The sequence below is a fragment of the Nyctereutes procyonoides genome, unplaced genomic scaffold (assembly GCF_905146905.1).
Source record: "Nyctereutes procyonoides isolate TBG_1078 unplaced genomic scaffold, NYPRO_anot_genome, whole genome shotgun sequence".
Lineage (NCBI taxonomy): Eukaryota > Metazoa > Chordata > Mammalia > Carnivora > Canidae > Nyctereutes > Nyctereutes procyonoides.
The window spans coordinates 5,502,057-5,520,092 of record NW_026575129.1 but is presented as its reverse complement, the minus strand read 5'-3'; the positions used below and the strand labels follow the sequence as shown (position 1 = coordinate 5,520,092).

Genomic DNA, 18,036 nt, shown 5'->3' with positions numbered 1-18,036 from the left:
TGTAGATACTCTAAGTACCAAACTATTAGCACGAACAATAGCTAAACTTTGGCGTTGATTCATTTCAAATGTTCCTTGTACTATTTTCTACATCACCTGACATTCCAGCCAAACTGAACTTGAATAAATGGAGGAATAGATGAATGAATGAATTTTAACTTACTTGTCTTGTGTACCTACCTTGATTCAGGTACTGTGCCAGATGTTTTCATTTAATTCTCACAATAACTCCATAGTTATTCCACTTGCATTTTAGGTGAAAAAAATAAAGTGACTTGCCTAACATAACATAGATACAGAGTATGCATATGGGATTCAAAAACAAGTTGTTTGACTCTGAACTTGGTGCTCTTACCAGCATACCATATTCCTTTATCTAAGAGTCCTTCTTCCATGACTGTCCTTATAATTCAGTAGTCTTCATATATTATTACCTGATCCTAGGGAGAGAAATAATTTTGTAGAAAATAACTATAAATGCCTTTCTCTGAAGTGTTGAGGGCAGTGACCTTAGAATCATATGGCCACCATTCTCTCCATCATATGCATTATTATTCCTGCTGACTAAACAGCTTTCTAAAGACAGACTTTGGGAAATAATGCTGGCTTTGGGAGGATGTGAGCAGAAGACTGAATGTAGGCATCAGTAGTGGAGTTCTCAAAAAAAAAAGAGTAGTGGAGTTCTGCAAACAAACAGATGTGAATGCCTTATTCAAGCAAGTAGAAAAGTGTAGCCTTTCTTTCACTGTTGTATTTACATAGGTCCTGTGAAGTCATAGACTGCGTGAGTGAAGATGATCAGATATATTATATCACTTGTCCTGTAGTGAATGGTGACAAACCCAAAGACTTGGTAGTACTTGTATCACGAAGAAGGCCTCTCAAAGATGGGTGAGTATATGGGACTTAAGTGTTATAGTAATGTCTTATAGAAGAGGAGAAAATGCAAAAGTTGATATGAAAATAAGGAAAGCAATATTGGCATTTCTGGTCTTGAATGATGTTCATCTGAATTTTTTCTAGATGGACCTTCAGTTATTTTAAAAAGTCATCTATGAAAGGCCACCTGCATGCAAAGCACCATTCAAGGTTCCTGAAGCAGTTCCTTTTCCTTTTGCTGTCTGCACGTTAATGCTGATAGTTAGCAGAACTTTGGAATATTCCATTATCAGTAAAAATGCAGTGACTGCCAAAAATGCAGTGACTGCCAAATAAAACATCAGGAATAGGTTTAGAATTTGCAAAGGCTCAATTATGCTAGACATTCAAAATGTCTGGCTGCCAGTTAGGACTGTTGACTAGAGAGTTTGTCCATGACTTCTCTGTGGGCATTGGACTTCTCCGGACACAGTGTCTGTGTTCTAAGGGGAAGTGTCCTAAGAGTTAAGTGCTCAAAGAAATAAGAGGTAGATGCTTCAGAATATTTAAGGTCTACACCTGGAACTGGCCAGCATCATTTCCCAGGTCAAAGCTGGCCTATGGAAATAAATCACACACATGGGTGAATATGAATTCACGTGGACATTCAATGTAGCATCATTTATTATGGCAAAAGATAGAGAAATAAACCGAAGGTCCATCTTATAAATTACGGTAGAGTGCTGTGCCATCATTAAAAACAATGAAGTAGCTATAGAGGCACTGATTCAGAAATACCTCCAAAGATTTATAAGTAGGCAAAAATCAAATTGTAGGCCAATATTTAGAAAATGATTGTATTTATGCAAAAATCTTTGTATGCATTGGCATACATCAGTGTTATAGATTTATAAAAAAGTCTTCAGGGATACACAGCCAAATGTTAACAGCAATCACTACAACCCATTAGGGCATAATAAAACATGCTTAGAACATGACTCCAGCTTTGTGGAGTTACACAAAGTGTAAGGAATTCTTAAGCGGAAGACACCTGCGGCCCCTAACCCTTCCCTATACTTGAATGTAGCCATAGAGAAGGTATTCTAATGCAGAACCCTCATCCAGAAGAGCTGGGTCTCCATAGTTTCACTTCTACTTATATAAACAAGTTGAATTAACTGCAGGAATTTATTTTCTAACAACTGTTCTTCATTTCTCAGAATAACTTAGAGAATGCCCTTTCATTTTTCAGCAACACTTACACGGTGGCAGTGAAGTCGGTTACTCTACCATCAGTTCCACCTTCTCCTCAGTACAGCAGAAGTGAAATTTTATGTGCTGGATTTCTCATCCATGCTATTGACAGCAGTTCCTGTACCGTAAGTTTGATGAAACATCTGCACCTTAATTTGCTCCTGCATATATAGAGAAATCCTTTACTCACATTTCCTAATTAACTGTAATTCTATCGTGTGTGTTCCACATCAGGGGAATCCTAAGGTCATCCTTTTAGATCCACTCCAAAACATCCCCAGATCAGGGCGATAGCCTCCTCTATACCAACAAGACTCAGATCCCTATGTGAAAAAGTTCTAAGTCAACAGACAATTGAAATAATGTATTTTCTTTCTGAAACAGGTATCATACTTCAACCAGATTTCTGCTAGCATCTCCCCTTACTTTGCTGGAAATCTTGGTGGCTGGTCAAAATCCATCGAAGAGACAGCAGCCTCTTGTATACAATTCATAGAGAATGCTACTGATGATGGGTTGATAGACATATTTTAAACAGTAAACTTTCAATTACCTGTAATTTTATTTCCTACCTTTAATTCCAACTAGCCCAGGCACTTGGTAAGCCTTTGGGTCACAAAATAATTTAATATTAGTCTAAGCAAAATGCAGGTAGAAAGGGATTAAAAAATAAAATTCATGGGATGCCTGGGTGGCTAAGTGGTTGAGCACCTGCCTTTGGCCCAGGCTGTGATGGAGTCCCGGGATCAAGACCCATAACGGGCTTCCTGCATGGAGCCTGCTTCTCCCTCTGCCTCTGTCTCTGCCTCTCTCTGTGTCTCTCATGAATAAATAAATAAAATCTTTTAAAAAATAAAAATCATCTCAGGTCAAATACCAGTGATGTGGGTAGTATTAAACGAGCTTCAACCCTGTTTTAGATCATCGGTGGCTCTCCACAACCTTCCAAGGGCACAGGCAGTGAAAACTGCCCATACGCAATTCTGTATGGACTATAAAATGGTACAAATATGGTTTAAAATGATCATAAGCATTTTTAGGCTACAGAGATGAAACATGCGTTCTGTTTAAAATTTTATAAATCAATAAAGGTAAGTTGGCTAGTTGATTAATAGTGTGGAATTGTTCCATATATGGCAGATATCTGTATGTCAGGAGCATCTGACAAGATGTATTACATGTTTTAGAGCTTTAAATTAGGAAGACATTAAAACATAATGGAATCCAATCAATTTTAGTAATAGGAACTACTTTACTAGTGTCATTTCACATATATTCAAGGTGGCTGACCAATTTAGTATCTATTGCTATATATACACAAAAAAGTACCTGCAAAATGTGATATTGCAGAGAAAGAGAATATTAACTGAGCTCTTCCTTCATAACCATTACATTAGCACTTTATTCCCCAGACTTCAACATTCATTATTCTACTCTGTGACTTGTCTTAACTCAAAAGACAAACCAGAATATGTCAAGTTGGCCTCCTCTACAAGACAACATTTAAAAGTTGAAGGACTTCTTCATTAGAATTTAGAGCACTTAAGAGGTTAGGTACATCCTGCCATCACTATATCAAATCTCTACTTCTGCTTCCTGTGCCTGCCTCCTCCCCCCGCCCATCCACTCACCCAGCCTAGGTCTGGTTGTTAATTATTTTTATTCTGTATCAGCAGGCTTTCACTTCCATAAACTTTGGATTGTGCTCCAGTTTTATGAGTTAACACTGATATACAGTAAGAAGAGCAGATATGCAGGTTTGACTGACTATACTTTTCAGAAGTAGGAAGATTTTTGAGAATATTTTTATATTTTAAAAAAGGTGAAAAAGTTAGCAATGAAGGTTACATTACACTAAAATTTTGTATGGAAAAATTTCAAACCTCTCCTATAATTGAGAGTTTTAACTTCTGCCTATTGTAGGTCTTTGAATTTATATGTATTTTTTGAAAATTACTGCAGTAATGACTTGAGGTGTTGGTGGAACATCCAAGTAGGAACTGAAACCAGGGAGATTAGGGCAGATGGATTTAGGAGTCAGCCATGGAAAAGATGAGCTTGTAGGAGGTGGCATTTCCAGAGGACTGCAGGAAGAATGCTAATGACTAAGTCCTAGGGAATTCAACAGAATACTTTAAAAATGTAGTACAATCTCTTGATATTATTTTTCTGATATACTGATATTTCTGATACATATTCCCCCCACCCACCCACCCCAAGGCTCCTCTTCATTCTAAAGCCGTATTAGAATGCATGTGGCCTTGTTTGCCTTCATCACTATCACAATCCCAAGTGCCTACAAGAGTACCAGAAACATAGCAGGTACTGAAGAAATATATAGTGAATAGATAAATTTAACGTCTGCCTTCCTCACTTGAGGAGGCTTTCAACTCTCCAGAGTCTTTCGCATCTGACAGGTGAAATAAATCTGGGTGTATTTGGACGAAATGTCTAAGGCAGCATTGCTGTCCTTTTCCAGCTGCAGGACTGGTATGATTTAAATGGCACTCCTTAAGTTCTGGATGCTGAGCTATACTGTCATGATTTCCTTTAGCACCAGAAATAAAAGAACAGCTCCTATTAAGGCTAGAACTGTTGAGCTATGCAGACATTAATACAGAGAAAAGTGTTTCTTTTCTTATTTGGTAAATATTTTGCTTTTGAAGCATCAGTGACTAATCACAGCTGTTTCCTTTAGTTACAAATGTATCCAATCAGGTAAAATTCCAAATGAAACACACAATCCGCTAGAGTCGTTCCATTAAACACTACAATGGGAGCCTTAAGTCTTGTGAAATATATGTATTAAGTATGCATGTATTCATCAAATCAAACAAAGAAGCTAATGGGCCTCTGATTAGTGTTCTAACTCTATTATGGTGATATTTGCATCTCACCTGGACTCATCGAAAACATGTGAACAAATGCTATTAAGTGTGATATACAGTCTGTTCAGTGACCTCATTCTGGTTGAACACCCCAAACTAAATTTTGGCTAGAATTTCTCTCTTGAAAATCAAGAACAAAGAAAGAGATGCTGTTAAAGTTTTCTTCTATTTTACCTCAATAATTTGTACTTCTTTATATCAAAACTAAAACAAATATTAACCAAAATTAATCTCATCTAGGATTCACAAAAGATCGTGTTTCCAAAGGGTTCATTACACAGATATAAGCAGACAATGGCTAGTTCAGTCCAGTAAGTAGCAAATGAATTTTTATTAAATATTTTAAAAATACAGTAGATTTTATGGCAACTTATAAATTCTTAATAAAAAATTGGCACTTTGAACCAAGAAAACAGTAAAACCAAAAATTCCAAATGCAAAGCTGTTATACTTTGTTTAGGGGTAGTTCACATTAATGCATAGTTTTTAATAAAAAGATGATTGTTACAATCAAGCATATAACCACTCAGTAATAACTCAGTTCTCTTAAAAATGTTCTTTGAGAGAATCCAATTTAAACATCTTATACTTTTCTTCAGTGATTTTCTCCAGTGATAGAAGCACTCTTTAATGGAAAGCACTCAGGAAACTGATCATACCCAGATCATACTGGTACCCACAATACAGGTTTCCAAGGAAGCCCAGCTCCAATTTGTGAATTAGGCCCAGTTCATAATGTTTAACAATGAGGTGGTAACAAATGATAGTACTAGTCACTATCAAAAATTAACAACTTTAGGTATCTTTGTTTTGGGTTTCTGTGGTTTAGGCACATCCAAAATTTCTTCATAGTCTGCACTCATTCCCTTTGCCCAGCGACCAACTGTGACCATTCGATCTGCCAAGGAATGTAAGTCAGAATGTTAAGAAAAATGGTAATCAAATACATCCACATAGATTGGTACTGGCTTAGCAAAGGAACTAGTTTTGACATGAATAATCACAAGGAGGGAAGACTCCATCACTAAAGGAGAGTGAGCAATTCTGTAATTGATTATAACCCTTGATTTCAGAGTACCATAGGCAATTTCTCATCCCAATTAGGGAAATGCAGCAACTGCTTTGCAATGCACAAATTGATGAGAAAGCTCTTTCATTCTTTCCCAGAGTTCATCATTATAGAGTCAATGAATTCCAAGAATCTGTAAACAGTATGACTTATGAAGCATCAGTTTTAAATGCACAAGATTCCACCTGTGAAATTATACAACATCTGCTTGTCAGTCTTGTCATTTGGGAAGTGGCAATCCTCCCAGGAGGGAGAATTCAAATTCCACTTGATCATTTCAGTCTCACTGCCTGCAATGTAGTAAAGACGATCTTCTTCTAGACAAGACCATAAACAAGAACTCTGGGTTTTCAGATGTAAATGTTTGGGTACGCAGTAAGAATGGGCAGACTTATTTGTGTAGTACAGTGAGTATTTGAGATTAAAAAAAAGAAAAATGTGCTTTTACCCTAAGAAGCACTATTGCTACCCTCCTGTCTTTTTCACTCAAGATGAACATCACTCCAATCCAGGTAAACTAATATAATAATAGTCTCCACTCTCTACCCCCCAGGTATAGTGAACATTATGAAGTTTTTGATGACCGAGGGTAGTATTTCATTAGGAAGAAAATATAACTAGCCAGATGATGTGTAGCTAACACAATTTTAGTATTTTGGGCAGTTTTTGCAACCAATTCTGAATCCTTCAGGTATATCCAAAGCAAACCATATGTAAAGATGCCCAATCATAAAAATACTGAGTTACTTTCCTAATATTTTCTCTTAGTCAATCAGTATTTTTCTTTTAGTAACAGAATTGGGTCTATTATTTAATTGATTAGCATTCATATTGCCAAATATGAATGTTTGTGAATAAGATGCTTTATAAAATCAAGGTCCTCTAGGGCTTAGTGGTCATCCTCCCCACCTCCACTCCATAGTACTAGCTACTAATGGTCACTCACTACTGTACTTACTCCTGACAGAAAAATGATTAAGTTGTCATTGCAGTAGGAAACCAAGTTGCCTTGAAATCAGTGGTACCTCAATGAGTTAGTATCAACAAAAATCAACAAAAAACGGAATATTAATCTCAGACCTTCCAAATGGAGGCCCAGAGATCTCACCTGAATTTTGACTCTCAGGGCAATCTTTCTTAAAGTGTTCCACGGAGCCACAAAGTCTACAGCAACCACCTATTGAAAGAACAAAGTCACTGAAAACCTCTCGTACTTACAAGGCATTGTAACGTCTCAGAGCACTTTTCATGTCTTATTTGGTAGTCACAGCCTTGTCAGCTGTACAGGGAGGTGGAAACAGAAACATAGGTAGGTGCCACCATTCCTATTAGTAAGTCTCTCCATTCCTTTTGTTCCCACAGAGCACTAAGGTGTGCCTCCCCACCATTTCTTGTACTTGGCCTTCAGGGGAGAAGAGAGAAAGAGAGGAGAGATATGATAGAAGCAGGTACTTGTGCCCTGGAGTGTCCAAGAGCCACTGCACAGAAGATGAGACCTTAACCATAGTTAGATAGGCAAAGATTTGTGAACTGTTGGACCTGTAAGGAAAGATTGTGTCCAGATGCATTTTTTGAGGAGGATGTTCCTAGTTCTTCTCAAATGACAAGTAGGAGCCACTGCTCCACAGCTCACCTATACAGGTCAGATGGGGGTGAGCAGTTACAAAAGGAATGAAATTAACTTTTGTTTTAGTGCCTTCTATCTGCCAGGCACCCTAAGCCTAATAAAGATGCCTATCTGCCTACTTTAAGCAACATTCCATGACTGTGAATTATAACACATGTCGTTTCTAAAATTAGTCTTTCACTTAATGGTCAAACACTGTTACCTAATAGTCAAGCACTAACATGATATGCTCATAATGTTAAGTGACTTACCTAGAAAAATGACCCTCGAGGGTGTACCCTGGCTGAATTCTCGCTTCTGTGTGATCTCTTTCCTTTACTGTACTTTTTAAAAATATCTCATTTTGCATAACTATCCAAAGCCATTTTGATCCATTAGTCATGTCATCTGACCTGTGTCACAAGTTCAAAACTGAAAGGCACCCTTGGGCATTTTCCAGGGCCACCTTCTTTATGGTTATAGATGCCATAGTGAAATAAAAGAGGCACTCTGAACAGTATATTTTAATTCTCAAAGCTCTTCAAGGTGAATACCATAATTCATCAAATCTAAGACACCACTGATTATAAGATGTATCATTATTTTGCATATCTCTCAGAAAAAAAAATTCTGCCAACTATGTGGCACTCACCACTGGTAAGATACATTTTGAGTTCAGAGACATTAAAATGTGAAAAAAACGTGCATCTTAGAATCAACAAAATACAGTTTTTCATCTCCATTTAACAGGTGAGGAAACTGAGCTGGGAGAAATTAAGTAACTCAGTCAAAGTCCGACAACTAGTTAGTGGTGGTCCTGGAGCTATAAGCAGTCAGCTTGATTCTAAAAGCTATGCCTTTTCATCGGACTTTTCGGAACCCAGGACATGACACACAAGAGGTGTCTAGAACCTGATGGAACCAGCTATCACATAAGCACATTTCTCACAGTAACAGAAAATTTCCTTTTTTTTTTTAAAATTTTTATTTATTTATGATAGTCACACACACACAGAGAGAGAGAGAGAGGCAGAGACACAGGCAGAGGGAGAAGCAGGCTCCGTGCACCGGGAGCCCGACGTGGGATTCGATCCCGGGTCTCCAGGATCACGCCCTGGGCCAAAGGCAGGCGCCAAACCACTGCGCCACCCAGGGATCCCGAAAATTTCCTTCTTAAAGCTTTAGACATCACAGACTTTATTTAAGGAGCTTAAGATGTTAATTGAGCTAAAGATAAGAAATTATATGATCCTGTGCTAGACAATTAACCAAGGAACACATTCAGAAACAAGTACTAAAGAGTGTGTATCCAAAATGGTATGCTGGCTTGTGATTAAACTCACAACACTTTTTTTTTAATTTTAAGATATTATTTATTTATTTGACAGACTGAGCAAGGGAGCAAGCAGAGGGAGCAGCAGAAGCAGGCATTCTGCTGAGCAGAGAGCCCGGTATGGGACTCGATCCCAGGACCCTTAGGATTATGACCTGAATTGAAGGCAGATGCCCAACCAACTCAGCCACCCAGGCACCCCTCACAACACGATTTTTTAAATCTTATATTAGCTTGAAATATAACCCCTTTAGTTCTATGTTTAAAAGTAGATATTTATAATAGTCTCACAAATGAAGCTGAAACAAGCACAAAGCTTGAAATTTAAACTTTAGTTTTCTCTGATTTAATATATCATATTACACATAAAGTACAATACATAGAGTTTGATAAAAATTGAAATTCCTAAGGTTCTGTTATTTTTCAAAAATTTATTCAAGAGCTGATTAAGAGTTTAAATCACAACTCTGCATGGTAATTCACCTTTTTTGACATATAAGGGTAAGAGTACTCACCATCAGCATAGAGTCCTTTGGGATTATCAGGGCAAGATCTGGACAGATGTCCCATTTCCCCACAAACAAAACATTTTGCAAAAGGAAATTCACCTGTAAGGATCAAATAGGTCCTGTTAAGTTGGCTAAGTATAATAGAAAATGTCATATAATTCATACTACTTTAAATGCTCTGAAAAAAACCCTATTTTTATACAACTTAATCTTGATTTCAAAATATTAAGTGGCACACTCATGACAAACTGTCCAAAAAAACCCGCACTTCTGACATTAACCAAATCAAAAAACAATAGAAAGAAAACATACCAAGAGCTGGGTCTACTTTGGCTTTGCATTTGGTTATTTCGTGCTCTGTGGATCCACAGCGATAACATATTCCAGTGCCCATATCTTGATTCTCAAGGGCAGCTGGGCAATCTGCAATCCCATGGCCAGGTTTTCTACAATGGAAACATACCTGGGAAAACAAAATATGAGTTTCCACATTACAAAACCTCACTGGCTTTATTAATTCCTGTGATCAAAAGTATGTTTAAAAGTTCTTTCATTTGGTATCTAGTTCTTAAAAAAAAAAATCTCAGGATATTATGTAGAAAAAAAGTTGTTTTGGGATCCCTGGGTGGCGCAGCGGTTTGGCGCCTGTCTTTGGCCCGGAGCGCGATCCTGGAGACCCAGGATCGAATCCCACGTCGGGCTCCCGGTGCATGGAGCCTGCTTCTCCCTCTGCCTGTGTCTCTGCCTCTCTCTCTCTCTCTCTGTGACTATCATAAAAAAATTTAAAAAAAAATATTTAAAAAAAAAAAAAAGAAAGTTGTTTTATATATTCCTAAACAGTAAGAAATGTCATTTCCATCAGAGGGTCTCAGTGCTTTTGAAAACCCTCAATCCATAAATCTATCAATCTCAAAGTTAAAAACGGTTTATTAGAAACTGCTTAAATGAATTAAGCAAATATGGGCTATTTATGTCATTAATGGGGATGTCTCCACTAGAAAAACTGAGTCTTCTGTGGAAAATAGAAAATGACCATAAAAATTATCAGTCATAATGATTACTAGTACTTAAATGCTCATATAATTGAATTTGAATCAAATGATTCAAGTTATGATTCAAATCCTATTTCATACTAAAAAATATCTTATAGTTCTTATATCTTTAATACATATTCCGTAATATTCAGAATTAGATGCTTCATTTTTAGAATATTTACACAATACATTTTAAAGGAATATTTCAAAGATGAATTATTTGGCTCCACTGTAACACTGAACAATGATTTGGTTGCTTTAGATATTACCTAGCAATTGGGAGAATAGGTTTTGCTGCAATGAATGAGAACAGTATAATCAAACATGGTAGATATTCAAAGATATTTAAGCTATTTTATTTAAACTGATAAAAGGGGGATCCTGGGTGGCGCAGCGGTTTGGCGCCTGCCTTTGGCCCAGGGCGCGATCCTGGAGACCCGGGATCGAATCCCACGTCGGGCTTCCGGTGCATGGAGCCTGCTTCTCCCTCTGCCTGTGTCTCTGCCTCTCTCTCTCTCTCTCTATCATAAATAAATAAAAAAAAAATAAAAAAATAAACTGATAAAAGGTATATATATTTCTTGGATAACATGGTCTTTTTCAAAAATGTTTTTGAAAACAATTTTTCAAAATAAGCACAGGATTTTTAAAAGGCAAATTAAACAGGCAAAATAAAACATAACAGTATTTTTCAATTATGTTCTCACTTTCTTTTTCTCCTGTTTCGTAGCATACTGGAAAAGAATGAGTCTTTTTAATCTTCCCTAACTTTTACATTTAGAATGACCTGGTCCAAACACAGAAAATGCAATCATTATAAAACTTGAAGAAAAGCTATGGCGAAAAACTGGATCGTCCTAAGAAGACTTGAAGTCCTGGTGAGGTCAACATGGTCTCTAGTGACCTGACAGTTCATTGATTAGGTTTTTACTTAAAAAAAAAAAAAAAATAAGACTACTTTTTGAGAGAGAATGGCAGGGGGGAGGAGTGCAGAGGAGAGGAGGAGGGAGGACTCCCTGCCCAGCACAGATCCCTACATGGGGCTTGGTGGGGGCCACCATGGGGGGAGGGGGGAGGGACATGACCTGAGGCAGGGCTCCATCCCAGGTTCCTATGATCATAACCTGAGATGGTCAGACACTTAACCAACTGAGCCACCCAGGTGTCCTGATAAAAATATAATATTTTTTAAAGATTTTATTTATTTATTCATGAGAGACAGAGAAAGAGAGGCAGAGACACAGGCAGAGGGAGAAGCAGGCTTCCTGCAGGGAGCCCGACATGGGACTCAATCCTGGGTCTCCAGGATCACGTCCCGGGCTGACAGCAGCGCTAAACCGCTGAGCCACCCGGGTGCCACTGATAAAAATATTTTAAATAATTGTATAATTTAAACAAAACTATTCTGATCCATGGGCAGCCTGGGTGGCTCAGCAGTTTAGTGCCACCTTCGGCCCAGGGCGTGATCCTGGAGACCCAGGATCGAGTCCCACGTCCAGCTACCTGCATGGAGCCTGCTTCTCCCTCCGTCTGTGTCTCTGCCTCTCTCTCTCCCTGTGTCTCTCATGAATAAATAAATAAAATCTTAAAAAAACTATCCTGATCCAAATAAAAAGGATTACCTTTTCTATCCAAATTTATCCATAAGGAATGTTTGATCACCATTATCTCTAAATAATTATCTGCAAATATGTATACAACTAATCCTGCAAATAAAGATGAAAGTGTAAAATAGTAACAACTACTGATTTTTATGTAGTATCTTGCTAGAAGACTTGAAAAATTCACTTAGAGAAGGAAAGAAATTATACAAAGAATTTCATTTCTTATGTCTGACAGTTTAAAAATCTAGGGCTAAGCACTGCAGAAATCAACTTTCAGAGGCCCCAAACTCCTCTGAGAGTAAGGAGCAATGACTAGGGACAAACTCAACGGGTTTTAACTCTATTACTCTGTTGTTCTGTTACTAACTAGTGTGATTCTTATTAGACCTCATTCCTGTGCCTCAGTTTTTCATGAAAAAAGACAAAACATCCTTTCTAAGTAAAGGGAACCACACATATTGAATCTGTTGTACTTAATCCTCCTCCTTACTTTTTTTTTTTTTTATGGCTATTTGAAAAGACACTATTGGGGATCCCTGGGTGGTGCGGCAGTTTGGCGCCTGCCTTTGGCCCAGGGCGCGATCCTGGAGACCCGGGATCGAATCCCATGTCGGGCTCCAGGTGCATGGAGCCTGCTTCTCCCTCTGCCTGTGTCTCTGCCTCTCTCTCTCTCTATCGTAAATAAATAAAAAAAAAATTAAAAAAAAAAAAAGACACTATTGAAAGGCAGGAGTAAGAACACAGGTTTGAAGTTAGACGAACTCAGAGTTTGAATTTCATCTCTGCTACTATAGCTAAGTGGCTTTCAGCAAGATACCCTGTCTACACATCAGTGTTTTCTCCCCATATGAGAATAATGCTACCATCTTTATAGTGTTATGATAATCAGTACATCCAGTGCCTGGCATATAAGAAGTGCTAAAAAAAAAAAAAATTCCTAATGTTACTACTAGTCCTCAAAAAGATGCTTTATAAATCTAGCACATAAGAGCATTCAGACTCTACTAAGATGTGTGAGTGTATGAATCATAGTTTGACCTATATAAAGTAACATTCCCAGAGAATGATCTTACCATTGCATTTTTCTTTGCTGCTTGTCTTTTCAGTCTTCTTCCTTCCCGTCGACTATCTTTCTTTAAGGCAATTGCAATTTCTTCCCTTACCTCCTGACTGTCTGTTGCTATCATCTCTCCATTGTGAATCATCTGTGGATTCTGTCTTAGGTATTCCATGAATCCATTTACATCTTCATTTAAATACTCCTTTTTCTTTTTGTTCTTTTTGTGTTTTGCTTTGGGAGCATCATTTTTCACAGAAAGCCTATTGGCTTCAAGTTGTTTACTCTTTGTTAGGTTTTGGCTTTCTCCCTCACAGGACCCCTTCTTCATGTCTTCCCATGATGTTGCAGCCAAAGGTCTCTTGGTACGCGTGGTGGTAACTCGTGCCCACCTGGTCATGATTTTATCAGCACCTTATCAAGCTTTAAGACAAGCATGGCTGGTTAGTGACCATAAAAAAAAAAAAAAAACTAAAGACACATACTGTATCACATGATGCCTATATATTAAAGTCTTATCGCAACACTTTTTACTTCATTTAGATATTTGAATATTTAATTTTTTAAAAGATTTTATTTATTCATGAGAGACACAGAGAGGCAGAGACACAAGCAGGGGGAGAAGCAGGCTCCACGCAGGGAGCCCAGGGAGCCCAAGGAGGGCCTCGACCCGGGTACCCAGGATCACGCCCCAGGCTGAAGGCAGCGCTAAACTTTAGCTGGGCCACCCGGGCTGCCCAGATATTTGAATATTTAATTCTACAATATGCTGCATAGATATGCCTATAATATAAATCTAGCCCTTGCCAGAAAAGCTACGCCAGTAAAACAACAACAAAAACCACATATATAAATACTTAAAACTGTAAAACAATTCATGAAGTAACCAAATTACTTTGTAAAATTTGAATGACAAAGTAATGCAGTGAATGAAGTTACTCTTCCCAGGTTCTGTCGTGTCCCTGGCTGTCTCCTATCTCTAGTCCCAGGGCTACTTTCTTCCCATCTCCTTGCTTAGGTCAGGGCAGGGCAGACAATCTGCAGAGCCAGTTAAGTACACACAGGAGTCCTGTCCTTTTTTTTTTTTTTTTTTTTAAGATTTTATTTATTTATTCATGAGAGACACAGAGAGAGAGAGAAGCAGAGACACATGCAGGGAGATGCAGAGAGAGGCCGAGACCCAGGCCGAGGGAGCAGCAGGCCCCGTGCAGGGAGCCCGACGCGGGACTCGATCCCGGGGCCCCGGGGTCACCGCCTGGGCCGCAGGCGTTGCTCCACCGCTGCGCCGCCCGGGCCGTCCAGGAATCCTGTCCTTTGACGTGAAATGTGTCACCTCGACTCTGCCCGGCCCGGCCGAGAGTTGCGGCCCCATGACGGCGCCTGGCCCCCAACAATCAGGCCGCGGACAGCGCCCGGCTCGGCGGCTCCGAGCCCGCCCCCTGCACCCCTCCTCGGGGCGTCCCGAGTACCCAGCTGCTGGACCTCAGCCGTCACCTCTGGAACCCGCCGGGACACCGGCCCGAGGAGCAGCTGGGACGCCGCGCACCTTCCTCCGCGAAGGGGGAGCCCTGCGTCGCGAGGCCGGGTCGGCGGAGCCCCCGCGGCGGGGCCCGGGGAGCTGAGCTGCCCCGCGCCGCTGCCCTCGGCCGGCCGCGCCTCCCCGCACTGCAGCCCCATCTGGCGTTCGGGGCCGCCGCGGGCCTGGCAGTCGGTCCCTGTGCCCCCTCCGCCCCGCGACCGCCCCGCCAGGTCCCAGGGAGAGCGAGTCCCTCGGCGGCGCGCAGCTGCTTACCGCTTACGAATCCTCCAGGGCAGCCGAGCGAGAGGGCCAGAGCGCCCTCCCCCGCCCCGGCGGCCGAGCGAGGACTCGGGGCCGGAAGCACTTCGTCCCCGAGCGCGCGTCACTTCCGGCGGGCCAAGCCGGCGTCGGGGGCGGGTAAGCGCGGCTGAGTGGGCGCTCCCCCGCGAGCTCGCGGAGACGGGGAAGGCTCCGCGGAGGAGACGCGCGGCCGGATGCGGGTGTGGGAAGCACCGGGAAGACTTCCCGGAGAAGGTGACCTCTGCACTGTACTTTTAAGAACAAAACTCTATGGACTTTGGGGCGGGGGTGCGCCTGGGCTTTCCGGGGAGGTGCCAGGTGAGCGCCCCAGCGCCGCGGGAGTGGGTCCTTGTCGGGGAGATCCGGGAAGGACGTGAGGCGCCTGGGCGGTGCAGCTGTTACGCGCGGACTCTTGGTTTCAGCTCGGGTTAAAATCGCAAGGTCTTGGAAATCAATCCCGAGCCCCACCTGGCTCAGCAGAGCGTTGGTTGAGATTCTCTCTCCCTCTCCCTCTCCCCCTTCTGCTCCTGCCCTCTCTAAAATAAGTAAATCTTTAAGAAAAAGAGAAGATGTAAATCAGATTGTTACCCTTCTGCTTTAATCCCTTTCATAGTTTCCCGTTGTTCTTTTTTTCCTTTTTTAAAAGATTTTATTTATTTTAGAGAGGGTAAGGGCAGAGGCAGAATTGTAGCATCTCAGACTCCCTGTGGAGCTTGGGGGGGGGTGGGGGCGGGTGCGCTAATCCCACTGCCCTGACCACGGCCTGAGTCAAAATCAAGAGTCAGATGTTTAAGCAGCCGAGCCACCCAGGCACCCCTCCCATTATTCATAAGATAGACCTCAAACTCCTTAACTTGGTATTAAAAACCTCTCTTCTTCACTAGTCTCATCCTGCACCATCTCCCCTTCTTTGACCAGGACACTTCCCTCATTTTCTCAAATGCTGCATATCTCGTGCTATCTCCAGGCCTTTATAAAGGATGCTGTTGTCTTTGCACGGCACTCTTTTTCTTCTTTCGGTGAAGGCATTTACCTTTAAAGGCTGTTCACATTTTATTCCTAAATAAGCTTTCCCATACCCCTGCCCTGCCCTGCACGTTAGACCAGTTCCCTGTTGTACACTCATGGTGGTCTTTACATAAAGCAGTTTTCAGATGAGTAATTACAGAATGAATTGTGTAATAAGTTGTTTATTGTATTCCCATTGCCTGGTATATATAGTTGATACTCCGTATGTTTTTGTTAACTTGAGTAAGAAGTAAGTGCACTGAAGTGCTTGTTGAAGCAAACTAGTAAGTGACCTGATTTTCTTTAGGAGGAAAGATTAAAGTCAATGCTGTAGGAATAATGGGATTTGGTATGGTGAATATCACAGATATCCTAGGTCTTATTGTGGTGGGGGAAGTTTTAAAAGATAAAAAATTCCTCCAGCTCTTGAAGAGCGAGACCTTCCTAAAAGATTAACCACTTCATGCCATGTTCTCAACAGGCTGGCTTCAGGTTCTAAGCACAAACTTAGTGACATCTCATAGAGGTTTTCTTTTGTGGAAGCCAGGTACTTGCACATAACGTATACCACTAGAGGGTGTATTCAGCTAAAACTTGTCTTTGTAGTACTACGTTGAATTTTAAATTGTAGAAAGTTGTCCATTTCCTGGCAGTGAAGGAACATGATCTCAGATTGTTTTTTTGGAAGTACATCAGGTGAAGATTAGTAGTTGAGTAAGTAAGTCATGGAAATCCTGTGGGATTCAGAAGAAACTATTACTGTTAACCTACTAATGACAGCTAACTTTCACTGAACATCTTATAGGCACCTAGCACCTAGGTGTACTGAATGCTTTGCCTTCATTGCTTACTTCCCCCAGTACCCTGAGAGGTAGATACTATGTTTTCTCCATTTTACAATGATGAAACAAGCTCAGAAAGCTGATGTAACTTACCCAACGTCGCACATCTAGTAAGAGGTAGAGTTAAGCTTTGAATGAAGACCTCAGTTCAAAGGTGTGGGCGCTACTACCTTAAAATACTGCAGGGCATTGTTTGCCTGCTCGAACCCAATTTGAGACTAAGTTACCCTTGCCCACGTGAGACTTTATTTTCTTGGTATGTATTGGCTTTTACAGTTGAAGGGATTATCTTTTTATTAAATTTTAGCCATTGAGATATTATTGAAATACTACACAACAGTATTATCCAGAGGATAAATATATATATATTTTTAAGAGCAAGCAAGCGAGAGGGTGAGGAGACGAGGACGGGGATGGCCAGAGCCAGAGAGGGAGAATCTCAAGCCCATTCCTCGCTCAGCCCAGAGCCCAGTACGGCTGTTGAGATCATGGCCTGAGCCATACTTGAGTGTCAGACACTTAACTGACTGAACCACCCAGGTGTCCCTCCACTGGGTGAATGTTAAGTGAGGAGCTTAAGTGTTGGTTATGAAGGGCCGAAGTACCTCATTTTTAGAAAATTGTCTAGTGTATTCATACAAAAAAGGATATGAAACAAAATAATTATAAAACACATTCATGTGAATACTACCAAGTTTAAGAAGCTGACCGTTGCCAGATATTGATTTAAATTTTATCAATGTAATTTTTACACGGGCAGTACATTTTTATGTTTTAAATAGTTATGATAGAAGTTTTCTGTAAACTGTCTTTCATCCTGATAATTTGAAATTCTGGGCAAAATATAAAAAACAACTATGTGAGGGTTCCGAAAAAGCAAGTAAATGCAGACCCTTAAGGAGGGGAGTTAAAATCTGAAGAAGCAGCTAGCACATGGGTGAGTGTCTGTGTGCTGAGAGTGGGTCACAGTCCCAAAGTGCATGAGCAGCTAAAACTAAAAGAAAGCTTGTCCTCATTTTTCTGGCTGGAAGAACCAGAGGAAAAAAGCACTTAACACCCATACCTGGAAAGTGAAGGGGAATCCTGAAAGGAAGAGTCCATAAAAAGGATGCTTCTGTATGTGAAGTCTCGAGCTAGCTTATGACCCCAAATGCA

At 40.5% G+C, this 18,036-nt stretch overlaps 2 protein-coding genes across 4 annotated transcripts in view; one reads left to right on the top strand and one right to left on the bottom strand.

The window, feature by feature from the left end:
- The window catches only part of ACOT12 (acyl-CoA thioesterase 12), a 43,501-nt gene extending 40,527 nt beyond the window's left edge, over window positions 1-2,974 (top strand). For both annotated transcript variants that reach the window (XM_055342200.1, XM_055342202.1), the window contains 3 exons: window positions 763-891; window positions 2,111-2,237; window positions 2,497-2,974. In XM_055342200.1, coding sequence (XP_055198175.1) covers window positions 763-891; window positions 2,111-2,237; window positions 2,497-2,646 — 406 coding nt within the window. In that variant the 3' untranslated portion in view covers window positions 2,647-2,974. The remainder of the gene's footprint in view (window positions 1-762; window positions 892-2,110; window positions 2,238-2,496) is intronic.
- Window positions 2,975-5,313: 2,339 nt separating this feature from the next.
- On the bottom strand, window positions 5,314-15,083 carry ZCCHC9 (zinc finger CCHC-type containing 9). Of its 2 annotated transcripts, none has more exons than XM_055342196.1 (6): window positions 15,005-15,083; window positions 13,229-13,635; window positions 9,830-9,980; window positions 9,524-9,616; window positions 7,178-7,246; window positions 5,314-5,898 (listed from the first exon to the last, which is right to left on the bottom strand). In XM_055342196.1, exons 2-6 carry the CDS (start codon window positions 13,610-13,612, stop codon window positions 5,780-5,782), a joined length of 816 nt encoding a protein of 271 aa, XP_055198171.1. In that variant the 5' UTR covers window positions 13,613-13,635; window positions 15,005-15,083; the 3' UTR covers window positions 5,314-5,779. The 2 variants fall into 2 exon arrangements, with proteins under 2 accessions (XP_055198171.1, XP_055198170.1); XM_055342195.1 differs by lacking the exon at window positions 15,005-15,083 and adding an exon at window positions 14,759-14,933.
- Window positions 15,084-18,036: the final 2,953 nt, after the last annotated feature.